The 14,145-nt window shown below is 41.2% G+C and overlaps 1 protein-coding gene across 4 annotated transcripts in view; it reads right to left on the reverse strand.

The window, feature by feature from the left end:
• The window catches only part of gpcpd1 (glycerophosphocholine phosphodiesterase 1), a 30,197-nt gene that overhangs the window by 7,893 nt on the left and 8,159 nt on the right, over nt 1-14,145 (reverse strand). For 2 of the 4 annotated variants that reach the window (XM_050058432.1, XM_050058431.1), the window contains exons 3-19: nt 13,568-13,658; nt 13,388-13,472; nt 10,720-10,795; nt 9,730-9,771; nt 8,206-8,329; nt 7,702-7,942; nt 7,429-7,591; nt 7,155-7,284; nt 5,933-5,987; nt 5,734-5,826; nt 5,460-5,537; nt 4,925-4,964; nt 4,171-4,229; nt 3,877-3,942; nt 3,575-3,711; nt 3,192-3,327; nt 1,738-1,898 (exon numbers count right to left, since the gene is read on the reverse strand). In XM_050058432.1, coding sequence (XP_049914389.1) covers nt 1,738-1,898; nt 3,192-3,327; nt 3,575-3,711; nt 3,877-3,942; nt 4,171-4,229; nt 4,925-4,964; nt 5,460-5,537; nt 5,734-5,826; nt 5,933-5,987; nt 7,155-7,284; nt 7,429-7,591; nt 7,702-7,942; nt 8,206-8,329; nt 9,730-9,771; nt 10,720-10,795; nt 13,388-13,472; nt 13,568-13,658 — 1,777 coding nt within the window. Of the gene's footprint in view, nt 1-1,737; nt 1,899-3,191; nt 3,328-3,574; nt 3,712-3,876; nt 3,943-4,170; nt 4,230-4,924; nt 4,965-5,459; nt 5,538-5,733; nt 5,827-5,932; nt 5,988-7,154; nt 7,285-7,428; nt 7,592-7,701; nt 7,943-8,205; nt 8,330-9,729; nt 9,772-10,719; nt 10,963-13,387; nt 13,473-13,567; nt 14,011-14,034; nt 14,082-14,145 lie in introns of those variants that run through there. The other 2 variants (XM_050058433.1, XM_050058434.1) reach the window with 2 other exon arrangements.

A 14,145-nucleotide genomic window follows, 5' to 3' on the forward strand; every position in this document is an offset into this window, starting at 1 on the left:
CACCAAGTAATCCCCAAGCCCCAGCCAGGAGTCTTTCGGGGCCGTTCTGAGTACCTACCCCGAGGCAGGGACTTGTTTAGCCCCCGTAAAAGTTCCGGAACTCTGTCCTTCGGGGGTGGTTCCTGCGGTGGAGACACACACCAACGGCCCCGGCCCCGTAAAATTACCCCGAAGTTCCTGCGGTGGAAACGGGCCTAATATAGCTCAATAAAGCCGACTCTAATCAGTTAAAAAGTGCCTTGATCAACCCCAATACCGATCTTTGAGATTGGATCAGGACATCCCTTAATTTAGATCATCCATTCCATTCACTTTAATGACATTTACAAGCAATTTAGGTTGCAACTAGCAGTTAAAAATGCAACATATTTTTTGATTCATACAGAAGCCAAAATGTCGAGTAACACTAAACAAGCCATTCACTCTTGGTGCCTCTTCTGTTTTCAAAATGAAGCAGAGATGAAGCAAGAAGTATTGTGCCAAGCATGAGTTGTAGAGGACTTTCAAAGCATATCCAAAACAATACACAGGCATTTAAAAAGGAAGTGACCTAGGTGTCAGCTCCGGAAACTTGCTTCAAAAATGATAAACATGGCAGTTGACCAATCAAACAACCGTGTTAAGAACAATCCAAAAAGATAAAGCAATCGTTGCCACTGAAATAACAAGCACTGTAGTATTACAATGTGGGACATATGAGAAGTCAACCGTCTTGTATCATTGTCAAGGAACCTTTTGTTCCTGCTGCGTATTAATAAATAAGAGGGGGGAGCCAAAAACCAGCCAGGGCGTGTAGAGTGAGTAAATGAACAAAACACAGCCAGGAACCAGAGAGACATTACGGGAATCTGGAGAACTTGAGTCAAAATACGGCACCAAGCTTTCACAAATTCTGTAAGAAAGAGGCACAGTTAAAACAACAACCTGGAGATGTCAAGTGTTGTGACTTGAAATGTTAATTATAGCTACATCTGGAAGGTGCAGGGACTGTTTGGTTATAAAATAGGGTTCAAAGCCTATGGTCTTCCTTCTGCAGGCGTCTGTGAATCTGGGTCAAAGTGCAAACATAAATGTAGAGCAAATGTCATCATATGAGGAACTGAAACGGCTGAACAAATAGGCCCTGCTGACTGCGCCGCTTTGCTGAGACCAGAGGAAGCTCTCTTTCAACCTGCTAGCAGCCCGAGCCTTATGTAACAGCACTGGCACATCTTCTGTAGCAGTTTCACACTGACAGACAAAATGTTCAATGAATAATCAACCCGTTTTCATCAACAGCTACGGCAGATGCCAAGTGATTAGCATCCCTGCCAGTGTTTGTGATATAACCTTGAACCCTGAAGAACGGCGCTGATAAGAAGGGCCTTGTATCACAGAGTGACGTAACGAGGAGCGGTGTTGGGAATACAGTAATTAAATTTATAAAACTGAAAGCCCTGCTTTGTAACTGTGGCTTCAAGCTGAACAGAGATGCGACAGCACAGGGTGAACTGAATGGTTTGCAGTGCAGGGTGTTGGGTAACCAGCAGAGACTGTAGCTTGAAACATAATCATGAGAATGTTTAACAGAACAGAAATGGCAGGAAAGCATTTTAACCAATTGTTTTCAAAGCAAAACATTTGTTTGTACCACACTATGCTGCTCTACGCCGAACTCTAACATTAAGAGAAATGTTGTGTTTGTGGTCTACACTACAAGAGTTGAGGTCTTAAAGGATCGACGTTGCAGTAACCTACCTGTCATAGATGAGGCCATCAATTCCCTGCTCTCTCAGCTTCCTTCTGATCTCGTGCTCGTTGTTGTCCTCTCCCCAGCTGAACACCACCAGGCCTTTAGACTGGGCATCTCCAATGTAGGACAGGTTTTTTAGCAGCTCCTCCGTGTGGGCACTGATCCCCTAAAGAAGCAAAGTCCAGTGAGAAAAAGTGGTCCTGTTTAATGTTGTTCAACTCAAAATAAAGATAACTTCTTGCCCTCTTGCTCTCGTTTGTATTTTTCAACCTGGACCTTTTTGTCCCATGTTATCTTCCTTCCCATAATGTGTTCAGACACTAAGAATAACAATCTGAGCCTGTCTGTAGCAAAAACAAACACTGCTAGCAGATATAAACTGACAGTGCAACATTGATGCCTGATTCACCCCTGCAGCAGTGAAACTGGCTGGACCAGTTTAAATATAACGTTGTTTCCTTTCATCATCTGTGCACAAATACAGAGTAAAGTCTGTGTGTAGTAAACTATAGTAAAGTAAGCTAAATCAGCTCCATATGTGCCTTCAAGAAAACATGTGACGCTGTCAGATTATGCTGCATAAGCTGTCTGGAGTCAGTTTTTGCTCTACTTAGAGGGCCTTAAGACAGCTGACACAGGGCTCTACTGGCTGACTTGTTTGCTGTGTGGACTGTTGTGACAGCGGTGGTCTACTTTTGTAAGTCTTTTGCTCAAGGGCAACGCAGTGATGCTAAAGAGGAGGGTGCAAAACTCTCTGAAGCCCAGTTCAGACCAAAAATTTGCAACGAGAGGAAATCGTTTTAGAACGTTGCAGAGAAAAGTTGCAGCGGTGTGAACTGGCCGGTCTGAGCTCGACTCAAGCCGGCTGATGGTGTCACCTGCAACTCAGCTGGTCAAATTGCTGCCGGCTGGTTTTAGAAGGTAAAGCATGTCACCTGGTCAGGTAAAAAATGACCACAGACAGTATGTTTAATTGCTGTGGCAGGTGTCAGTTTGTGGGGACGGAAACTGAGCTGGCCCTGGTGGCAAATTTATCATGAATTCAGTCCATCTGATGGTGGTTTTGTTTCGGTTTTTCACCGTTTCATCACTACTACAAATACAGCTGTAGCCAGTATCTCACTATCACTATCCTCATTCATATTTTAAGAAGCTGCAAATTATATTCAGCCACAAAATCAGCCCGAAAAGCTGCAAATCAGCAAGCAAAGAAAGTTAGTGTATAGAGATGATACACTGTCTCTTCTAGTTGCATTGGTGTGAACCAGCAGGTTTTTATAATGTTGCAGAACAGAGTGTTGCAAGTAGTTGCCTGTTTCAACTTGTTTCATCACAAATCTTTGATCTGAACTGGGCATAAGGTCCCGATCAGACAGAGCGTGTCTGCAAAGCAAACCTTAATGAATAATTTGACGGTATATGGCGGGGATGAGTGAGGCTTTCTGCAACAGCTGCTTACCAGAATGTTCTCACTCTGGGCAAAACTTATGGCGATCTGAGTGGTCTGGCAGCGGATATCCATCAGCTCAGGATACCTTTCTGAAATTCCCTGAGTCAGGAAGAGGATGGGGTACTTGTTCTGCTTTTGACGCACCCTGAGTGAAACACACAGAAAGATGTAAGAAGCAGTTGAACAGAACCTACTGTATTTAGAAAGATACCCTTTATACACAGCATCTTGACTGTCTTAATAGACCTTTTTATTAAAATCATTAAGAATAATTGCGCTTGGAATCTGTCATGAGATTCAGAGAAGATTTTCAATCGTCCTTTTTCATATGCAGTTTCTGTAGCCTCATCAAATCCGAGCATACTTTATCCTCAGATGCTAACTGTGCTTACATGGTGCAGACATCTGGGTCGAAGCAGGAGAAGACGATGCGTCTTTTTCCGCCTTTTTGCAGAACACAGGACAGGACAATGTCGAGGAAGATATTCATGTTGAAGTAGGTTGACAGGTTGCCATCCCATGACCCGTCCTGTCAATAAAAAGCAGAAATCGTAAATGTGTTTTTGCATTATGCTGTATTAGGTGTTAGTGAGTCATAATAAAAAAGCTATTCCTTATTCTACTGGAGATCCCCAAGGCCCTGCTTATTGAGGGAATGATTAGGCTATTGACCCTGCTGACACAGTGTACCCACCTTCATCTGGGAGATCCATTTGAGCTCGATGTTGAAGCCCACTTGCTCAGGAACAGCTTGGAAGATCTGTAGAAGACGTATGAAAGATGCTGTTCATTTTACTGTGACAAAAACTGTGCTAATGAAGTTACAATGACAAGAAGTAGGTAATAACTGATAAATAACCAAACCATGCATCATCAATACATGTTCCTAGTTTTTATCTATAGGTTTGTGAAGGTGAGGGTTGCACTGCTCATGAAGCTCACACACTGATTAGATAAGCTATTTAGTAATGGTCATAAAGTTATTCACCTGTGAGAGGGAGGGGAATGGCTGATGCTCATCGATTTCTTCTTCATCGTCCAGCAGATCTGAGCAGCAAGGCAAACAGATGACTGTTAATGCACATCACACAAATGATCTGCTGACTAATTTATACGTTCAGCTTACATAACTGTGCTGTTATGTAACACATACAAAGTGGCCTCTGATCTAAACAAAGTCATGCCAGCCTTTTGATCTACAGTTTGTATCAGCGTTAACTGTACGCGACAACACCAGGGCTTGACAGTAATGATTGCCAGTTGCCATTGGGTTGCAAATAGGGACAGAAAACAGCAGAAACATGCACCCCACAGTAATATTTGTTGCATTAGTGATATTTAAATATTGCTGTTTTCGTCAGAACCTGAACCAGACATTATAAAACTTTTGTATCATGTTCTGAAAAATGAGGCACCTTTTACATCCTTATCTCATCTACTGGTTCACAAACTACAAATCTGGTTACTGCAATAGATCTTTCAAACTTTCTTTGATGTCACATGTCATTAATAATCTGACATATGAATGCATAATATCTCAATTACTCAAAATATAAGCTGATAAAAATGGCAACCATATTTTCAGTTTCAGCAACCAAAAGCCGAAGCCTGGTTATCAGACAGACAACTGCTTTTAAAAGTTATTTTTGGGCCTTGGACACAAATGGAAGCACACTGGTTTTCAACAGGTCAAGCCACTTAAAAAAATTCCTGGTGAAAGAAGACAAACAAAAGCTGCATACCTTTGTCATCGTGTTCTTTCATCGCAGTGGCATGGGCCAGCTGTGCAACAAAACAAAGCATAAACACATAATTACATTTCAACACATTTGTTTCAGTTACAGGTTGTAACAATAAATTGGTTGCAGTGCTACATGTGTACAGTTTTAGTATATCATCATGATAACAGTCAAAACACTTAATGGCATTCTGTCCAGTTGTAATTTAAGGGAACTCCCCTAATGCGATAATGCTCTCCCCACTTAGAAGGCGCTAATCCCACAAATGCTCCATTGGCTGATGGAAGACACAGTTACGCAGCTGCTACTCTGCAGTTCCCGTGTGTGACTGTGCAACTATAAATAATTTCTAGGAGAGGATTTGTTCAATGTGAATTAATTAATTTGGAACACACAAACCTCCTGACTGTGGAGGAACAATGAAGCAACTGACACTATGACGACTCACAACAGGAGCTCAGGTCATTCATCTGAAGAATAAAAGTCGATCTCAACTTGGGTCTTATTTACAGTTTTGGCCATCACTCCATGTTTTTACCTTGAGAAGCTGCAGCTGATCAAATGTCAAGTCTTTAACTGGCACCTCAAAGAGCTCCAGAGAGGTCTTGTCATTTTTCTGTTGAGGGGACAGAAAGAATTTAATTACTTTTCTTAAGTAGTGACACACATTTGTGTATGCTCACCATTTTTCTAAATGTATATTAATCAAGTCATGATTAGTTAATGGAAAAAAATACCAACAGAGAAATACACCATTTCAGATTAAACACTTACATAAGTCTATCATCAAGTACAACACGCCTTTCTTTTACCTTCTTGGTGGAGATGCAGCACGTCAGGTCGTGGTATACGATGGGAACACTGTCCTTGGAGAGGTGTACATCAAACTCTACATAGGCTGCACCCTGCAATAAGCAATGTACACGTAATTAAGGCAGAGGTAATGTTAAATATATAATCATGGTCAAAAGTAAATATTTATTTATTCTTTTTATGATATGCGTAACTTACATGTGTGGCAGCACTTTTAAACGAGGCTATTGTGTTCTCCCTGACTCTTTGGTGCCTGTAAAACACAAACCAAACACAATTTGTGGACAGATGCAAATGCAAATATGCAGACATAGTCAGTGGGGAAATCATAGAGTTGGCTCGATTTTTACTTTTGCCAGTAGGTCCAGGTTTGATTTAATGAAAACCGGCTGAACCGGCATTTGCCAATACATAACATTATGGCAAACTGAAAAGTAGCAGATGCCTCACAGTGCTGAATCTAACTGAAAGTGCGTAAGTAACAAGCAATATGATAACGTGATTAATATCATACGCCTACTATATTTCTAAATGTACTAAGCTGTGCACAATTTACTGCCAAGCTGAGGTGGTGTCGGCAACATGACAATCAAATTTTAGAAGAGGTGGGAGAGCGGTGCACGCTGTGTTTGTTTACTTGAACGTTCGAGACGAGAAGAGACATGGCAAAGGTAGGTCTCTCAAAAAAAAAAACTGCACCACTATGAAAACATTTTCGTTTTAAAGCCAACAAAAGAGGAGTCCTAACTGGCTGCAGGCTCCATTTTAAACTGAACCTAAGTTGGATGCCCTGTTACTATTTATACCTGTGCTCACTGTGAAAGTGCTGCAATGGACTAGGAATGGCTGATTCATGAAGTTAAAATGAGGAATTATCTGTACTTTACTTCCTTAATTCAACACAAAAACCTAAACACAGTTGCAGCCGGCTGGAGGGAGATCGCTGGGGAGCTGTAAGTTTCTGCTCAGGTAAATGACCATTGCTAAAAACAAGCAAGGCTAACGTTACTTGCCGTTTCCATGTCATCACATAAGTGCATATTTAATGGATTCAGTGTGGACAGAGAGCTCCGATGTTATGCAACAGTCAGATGCTAGATTGTTGTTGGGACATGGTGTTATTATGTTCCACTAGTCAAGTGGGACACCTGATAAAAATCGGTCCAGTCCGGTGTTTGGCTTAATGTCAAACCAGTCTGAAATTTTTTTTGGCCCAAACCAAACAAATCGCAATATATGTTATGAAAATACATAGCGTATCGCAAAACATATTAAATCACAATATTGTTTGTGACTAATGTATTGTGATAATATTGCATCGTAAAGCCTCTGAGGAGGGCCCTACTATTTACTATTTAAGTGTGTGTTCCATGCGAGGCACTCTATCCTGTCCAAATCAGAGAAACTTGTTATGACTCACTTCGCTGCGCGTGTGCTGCCAGCTCCTCTGTGGCCCACATCCAGGGTACTCCTTTTCTTCCAGTACTTGGTGAAAGAGGAGCTCATGTCACACTGCAGCCCCTTGATGGGCCGGATCACCAGGTAATCCACTAGAACAAAGAACAAAGTCGTTCAACAGGTATTTCCTTGTGCAGAGCATTGTGCGAACTATAAATGTGAGACAGTTCCTCCCTTCCTTTGGTTTTGTCTGCTGCTTATCAGCCAGTGTGGATTTCATTTGTGCAAAATCTCACCTCTGACTTTCCCGATAGTCTGTCTGGAATTTCGACCCATTATCGGAAGTGTGGCGACTCCGTTGTCCTTACCGCTCTCCAAGAAAGACGAGGAGAGGAGGCAAGCTGTGCCAACGAATCCGGGATGAGCGTCCCCCTGGACTACATGCTCACCCAGATCCTCCTGTAAATGGACATATGAACGTTTTACAATTCTGACCAAAGGAAAACAAATCTAATCATGATGCCTGATGTTAGTCAAGAATACTACTTTTATTGCTTATCAAATATGACCTCAAAGAACTCAAAGGTGAGCTCCAGGTTGTCTGGGTCCATGGTGTGGATGATGTACTCAGTCCACTGCGAGGGCTCCAGTGCATACCCACACTCAGGCTGCGAGTGGCGTGACTTATAGCGGTTGGCACTGATCATACTGATCTCCAGAGTTGTGGTCATCTTATCCCAAGTTGAGGGACTGAGTTCTTCTTCCTCGTCATCTCCCTCCTCCTCATAGCCCTCTAATGTCAACTTAATTCTGTATAGGTGGGTTTAATACACAATTAGGTAAATACACAGAGACGGGAAAACTGAACGTCACATATATTATAAAAAAAAAAAGCATCAAACCATCAGTAAAAGGTTAAATTATGTTTTACTTTCAGCTTCTCCTATTATACCTCTGTGCACAGGATTTCTGTTGCACTTATGTAACAGGTAGGGTAATAGATCCATCTCATGTCACTTTCAAGAAGAACTTTCTCCGAGTGGTGTTAAATTCTGCCTCGGGGTCAAACCTACCTGAAGCGAGACTTCTTGAATTTCTTCTTAGTGATGGACACTGGAGACGTCTTGGAAAAGTGTAGACGCAGGCGAACCTCTGTCTGGCACGTGAGCCACCCAGAGTCTACACAATTCACCGCATCTATAAAAAAAGGAAGATGAAAGCAGTAAGCATGTGATGACAGTGAATATTCACTTTGTCTCCCATAACTGCTGACCAGAAAACTGGTTCCAGCAACAAAAGCAGGGAGGAGACAAATGACCTCAAATGCTCTGCTGCACAAAGCAGAGGAAGTGACTGCAGTGTGGTCTGTAGGGAATTTCTATTTCCCAGAAGGGTTAAGCACATTAGCAAGCATTTCAGTTTTACAGCATTTCTATCTCATGAATATTTTAAATGCTGTAAACCTACATAAAGTAATTAAGGAGAGAGTTTAGATCTTTTGAAGTGGGGTTCTGTGAGGTACTTATTCATAGTCACTGTGTTGCATACAGTAGCTGCTGGTGAGTACGACCCCAGTTTGGAGAAGCAGGCAGGAGTACTGACAAGAAAACTATGCAATGTAAGTATTTAGCTATGCAAAAAAAGTGCTGCAGACAACCCATTTAGACAGGGTAGCCGTTTACAATTTCAGTTCCCCATCTATGCTCTCGTCAAAGCCACCAGACTCCACTGACAAAAACAGTCAGTACATTTACATGACATTAGAGAAAATCAATTTGTATCAGTCCAACTTAAGCTGGACTTTTATAATACATGTAATCATGTCGGTCTGACTGACATGGTACTTAATCAAACGGATGAAATACACAGCCATGAAGCTGTCCAGCATGATACCAGTTAGCTGGTAGCTAACCGTAGCTAACTTGTTTGTCTGTGACGTAATAAGTCACCCGGAAAAAGGTCCAATACTAACAAGCTGAAAGGGGGCAGCATAGCGAAGTTGGACATACTTCGGTTAATTAATCAATCCCCCTCCTGTGCTTATACACTAGGACAAGGACAGAAGTCTGATTAAACAGCCTAGTCGAGCTATAACCGCACTGACTGATTTTAAATTGCTGAACACGGGAGGTGCTGGTCTACCACTGCCTCAATCAGTTACTTAGTTTGTGTTATTGTGTGACTTTTGAGAATCCGAACGCTTTAAAGATGCTGAAGTTACACGATAACACAAACAAACTGATCGAGGCAGCGGTACACCAGCTGCTCCTGTGTTCAGTTTGGCAAAATTTTGGTCTGACAGCAAGGTAAAGTGGTGAAAATATTCTTAACAAGTGTACAATTAAACTGATATTGTTTTTTAAAGGTGGCTAAAATACGCTTTGCTGCTTAGCATTGCTTAGCTTCTGTGTCAGTACTCCTGCCTGCTTCTCCAAACTGGAAGTGTGCCAACTGACATCTACTGTAAGTAGGACATGGACTCTGGAAAGTATGTCATACAACCCCACTTCAAAAGATCTAAGAGCGTGCCTTAGTTATAAGTTTTTGTGTTAGTAGTTAGTGGTGGCTTCATAGTATTTGTTTTTCATCCAACTTACTGTGAATTCCAAACTGTCCGTCGTCAATATTCTGGTGTGACGCTGCAACAAAGGTAGAGCACATTAGGAACAGGATGGAGGAACATCAACAGTACAAAGGCTGAGGTCAGATCAAACCAGAGCACTTCCTGTGTACAAAGAGTTCAAACCTCTGTTTGAACTCTCAAAAACAAGATGCTGCTCTGATTTGATTTGCCTCAACCTCAAGAGTCACCTGAGCAACAAAATGTATTTGATACAAAAAAACAAAAAAAAAACAACTTAAACTACGACACTGAGCATGACCGTGTCATTGATGCTACTTTAGCAGGATGTTTATGAAAGTGCTCAAACAAAACACGTCTGCATTGCATATAAAAACAAACCTCATGTTTGTAACAAATCTTTATTCTACGGTGAAAAAATGAGAAGGAAGAAAAAAAACTAGGATGGGGTGACAGGCTGGGGTCAAAGAGGACATCAGGGTGCAAATATGGTTGCGACTATTCTTCCCATCAAGCTCATTTTGAATGTGCTTTGTCGGTGTTAGGTCGACACAATGGGGATTTAACTGGAGAGGTCTACAGTATCAGGCCATGACATCTACTGCTGCACTGCAGTGTTTCCTCTATGGCTATAGATTATTCCAGTAAGTGCTGCCCCTGATCACTGCCAAATAATACACCGACACTGCCAAATAAGCAAGAGGCTACCAGTAAATTACAAACAATGTTTGAGGAGGAAACACTGCAGTCAGGTGGTGTTATGTTAATTCTGACATGTACACGTTGCCCAAAAGAACATACCAAAAGTCATATTTGACTAACCCTGAAACACTAACCTTCTTCATCAGTGTGATAAGCAAGAACTGACCTATATTAGTGTTGATGGGCAACTGTTAACATATAGTGCAAGGGCAGGGAATGGGAAGTCTAAAGGGGGGTTTGAGTATGACACACTTTACCAAACCCAACCACACCAGGCACCGTTTGTTTTTTTGTGGTTCTATACCTGTGGGGCTCATCGTGCGGGGTTGGTGATGGGTCTCCCACATACTGACTATCACTTGACAGGGACCACCTGCACTCTGCAATTCCAATGTTTGGTACAATGTTAGGGTTTCAGATCAGATACATTGAACTACTTTTCAGTCTGGTCTCAAAAGCTGCCGTTGGACCAGAGTGTGAGAAAGGAATTAGAGCTGGTATAGTCACCAATCCCCAGCTGGGGCAGTCAGCCACCATGGGTTGAAATCTGTAAAGTGGATTTGTTAGTGAAGAAAAGAAAAAAAAAAAAAAAATTCTTAAGTGACACATAAAGCTGCTCTCTTTATCTGTAATAAAGCCATCATTAGTTATAGCAACAACATGTTTGTAGCATCACATTTCCACCTTTGTAATTTATAACCCCAATCCCAAAAAAGTAGGACTCTGTGTTAAATCAAAACAGAATGCAATGATTTGGAAATCCTTTTAGACTTGAATACAGTGCAAAGACAAGATATTTAATGTTTAAACTGCTAAACCTAAAAGTTTTTGCAAATATACACTCATTCTGAATTTGACGCCTGCAACACGTTCCAAAAAAGTTGGGACACGAGTAAAAGACTGAGAGAGTTGTGGAATGCTCAAAAACCATCTTGAACATTCCAGAGGTAAACAGGTTTGCTGATAACATGTGATAGTATCATGATTGGGTATGATTGGGCACACAAGCAAGGATGGTGGGTGGTTCTCCACTTTGTGACAAACTATGTGGGCAAATAGTCCAACGGTTTCCAAATGTTTCACAACGCACAGCTGCAAGGAATTTAGGGATTTCGCCATCTAGAATTTATAACAAAAGATTCAGAGAATCTAGAGAAATCTTTGCATGTCAGGGGCAAGGGTGACAACCAATACTGAATGGCCGTGACCTTTGATCACTCAGGTTGCACTGCGTTAAAAACGAACATGACTATACAAACAATGTTAATATATGCGCTTGGGAAAACCTTGAAAAAACATTGTCAGTAAACACAGTTTGTTGGTGCGTCTACAAATGCACGTTTCGACTCGTCCATGCAAAGCAATCAACAACATCCAGAAACACCGCCGCCTTCTCCGGGTGGAGCTCGTCTGAGATGGACTAACACAAAGTGGAAAAGTGTGCTGTGTTCTCGCGAGTCCACATTTCAAATTGTTTTTGGAAATAACACATGTTGTGTCCTCTGGGCTAAAGGGGAAAGGATCATCCAGCCTGTTATCAACAGAAAGTTAAAAGGCCATCATCTGTGATGGTATGGGGAGCGTCGGAACACACAGCATTTGTTAGCATTCTGCCATCAAGACGCCGTCCCTCCCTATTCCAGTAAGACAAGTCCAAGCCATGTGTTACAACAGCGTGACTTCGCAGCAAACGGGTGTGGGTACGAGACTGGCATGCCTGCAGTCCACACATGTCTCCAATTGAAAACGTGTGGCGCTTTATGAAGTGCAAAATATGGCGACAGAGAACCCAGACTGTTGAACCAGTAGGGTCATATATCAAACAACAATGGAGGATTTCACTTTCAAAACTTTAACAATTACTGTCCTCATTTCTTAAACACTCTTGTGAGTGTTGTTGAAAGAAAAGGTGATGTAACACAGTGAATACAATGATTTTTTTGGAGCATGTTGCAGGCATTGAAGTCAGAATAAGAGTATATTTACAAAACCAATAAAATTAATTTGGAAAATCAAATATTGTGGTTTTGTACTGTATTCAACTGAATATAGGTCAAAAAGGATTTGCAAATCATTGCACTCTGTTTTTACATACATGATTACACAGGATCCCAGCTATTTTAGACTGGTTGATGTACTTATATATTCATTATGGAGCTAAAGACAATATCAGAGCGCAGAAAACACACCCAGCACCACTAAAGCTTTTCCACAGTCGTGGCAGTAACTTAGATTCCAAGCATGACTCAAGCTGCATGAACAGATAGCCAAGTTTCACCACACAGGAGCTTTAAGCCAATGAAATGCACAATCTAAGTTTTTCATAAACAAAAAAAAAAAAAAGTGCAAACACATGGTTAGACAAGTCAGAGCAGGTCGTTAATCTCACGAAATGTGAGCCCCCCCCTTGACATAGAAAACAATACGACACCCGTACTAGGAGAGAATAAACACAGAGAGCTAGATAACACAACCTTTCCAGATAAATGGTTGGCACATTCTCTTTCTCTTTGCTTCTAGGAAATTTGTATTCTTGTTATGTTTGTGTACAGCTACTGTATAAACAGGCGGCTTAGCAAAGGTCAGAAGTAATGACTTAATATATATATTTTTTTTTTTCTTCAGTGTAGTTAAGTTGTTTAATCAATGAAAGAAACTACACTTAAACTAAATAAAATGCTCACATGCTTAGATAAGAATAACCCTTTCAAAGTCAGTGGAAAAAACAAAACAAAAACAAAAACAGGAGAACTTGTTATTCCCTGTCCTGCTGATGAGCTTCAGCAGGAGAGGTGTGACTTAACATAGAACCTGAAATCATCACAAATCATTCAAAATAGACTTTGGCTTTGAATTTAACAATACGCATCTTTAGCCAATGTTGCTTTCAAAAGACTATCTGTGACAGCAACGAGCAATTTAATTTGTAAGTTTAAGGCTATAGCTCTATAAAGACAGGAGACTCTACTCACCTTTGACTCCAGAAAGAAGCCTTTGAGATAGCGGTACTTGGACACAACTCCTTTAGGCACAGCAACAGTTGTAGTCCACGTATTTCTGTCAAGGAGTCAACTTATACATTAATATTTTACAGACAAAAAAAACAAGAAAAGCACAAATACGTTTGACATTACACATTAAGTTTAACCTACCCATCGTTAGCGACAGGATGCAAGGTCACAGCTTTTTGATGGCTCCAGCATCCCAGGGCATCACAGCTACCAACAACTGCAATCACCTCCCCTGGAAATGTTTAAATGGACATGTTACCTGATGTAACTTCGGCAAAAACAAATATGACTAACAGTGACGGCTGCTTTGTGAGGTCTTCTTAAACAATGAAATGTTGACACGGCCTGGAAAAACATCCTTCATGTTAATTCATGTGAAGTGTGCAAACTTGTAAAACGTGTAACTATGATTTTCTATATTTTTTTCTAGGAGCTTCACACATCAATCAATCAATCAATTTTATTTATAAAGCCCAATATCACAAATCACAATTTGCCTCACAGGGCTTTACAGCATACGACATCCCTCTGTCCTTATGACCCTCGCAGCGGATAAGGAAAAACTCCCCAAAAAAACCCCTTTAACGGGGAAAAAAAACGGTAGAAACCTCAGGAAGAGCAACTGAGGAGGGATCCCTCTTCCAGGACGGACAGACGTGCAATAGATGTCGTACAGAACAGATCAGCATAATAAATTAACAGTAATCCGCATGACACAA

This window comes from Epinephelus moara, chromosome 12 (assembly GCF_006386435.1).
Source record: "Epinephelus moara isolate mb chromosome 12, YSFRI_EMoa_1.0, whole genome shotgun sequence".
Lineage (NCBI taxonomy): Eukaryota > Metazoa > Chordata > Actinopteri > Perciformes > Serranidae > Epinephelus > Epinephelus moara.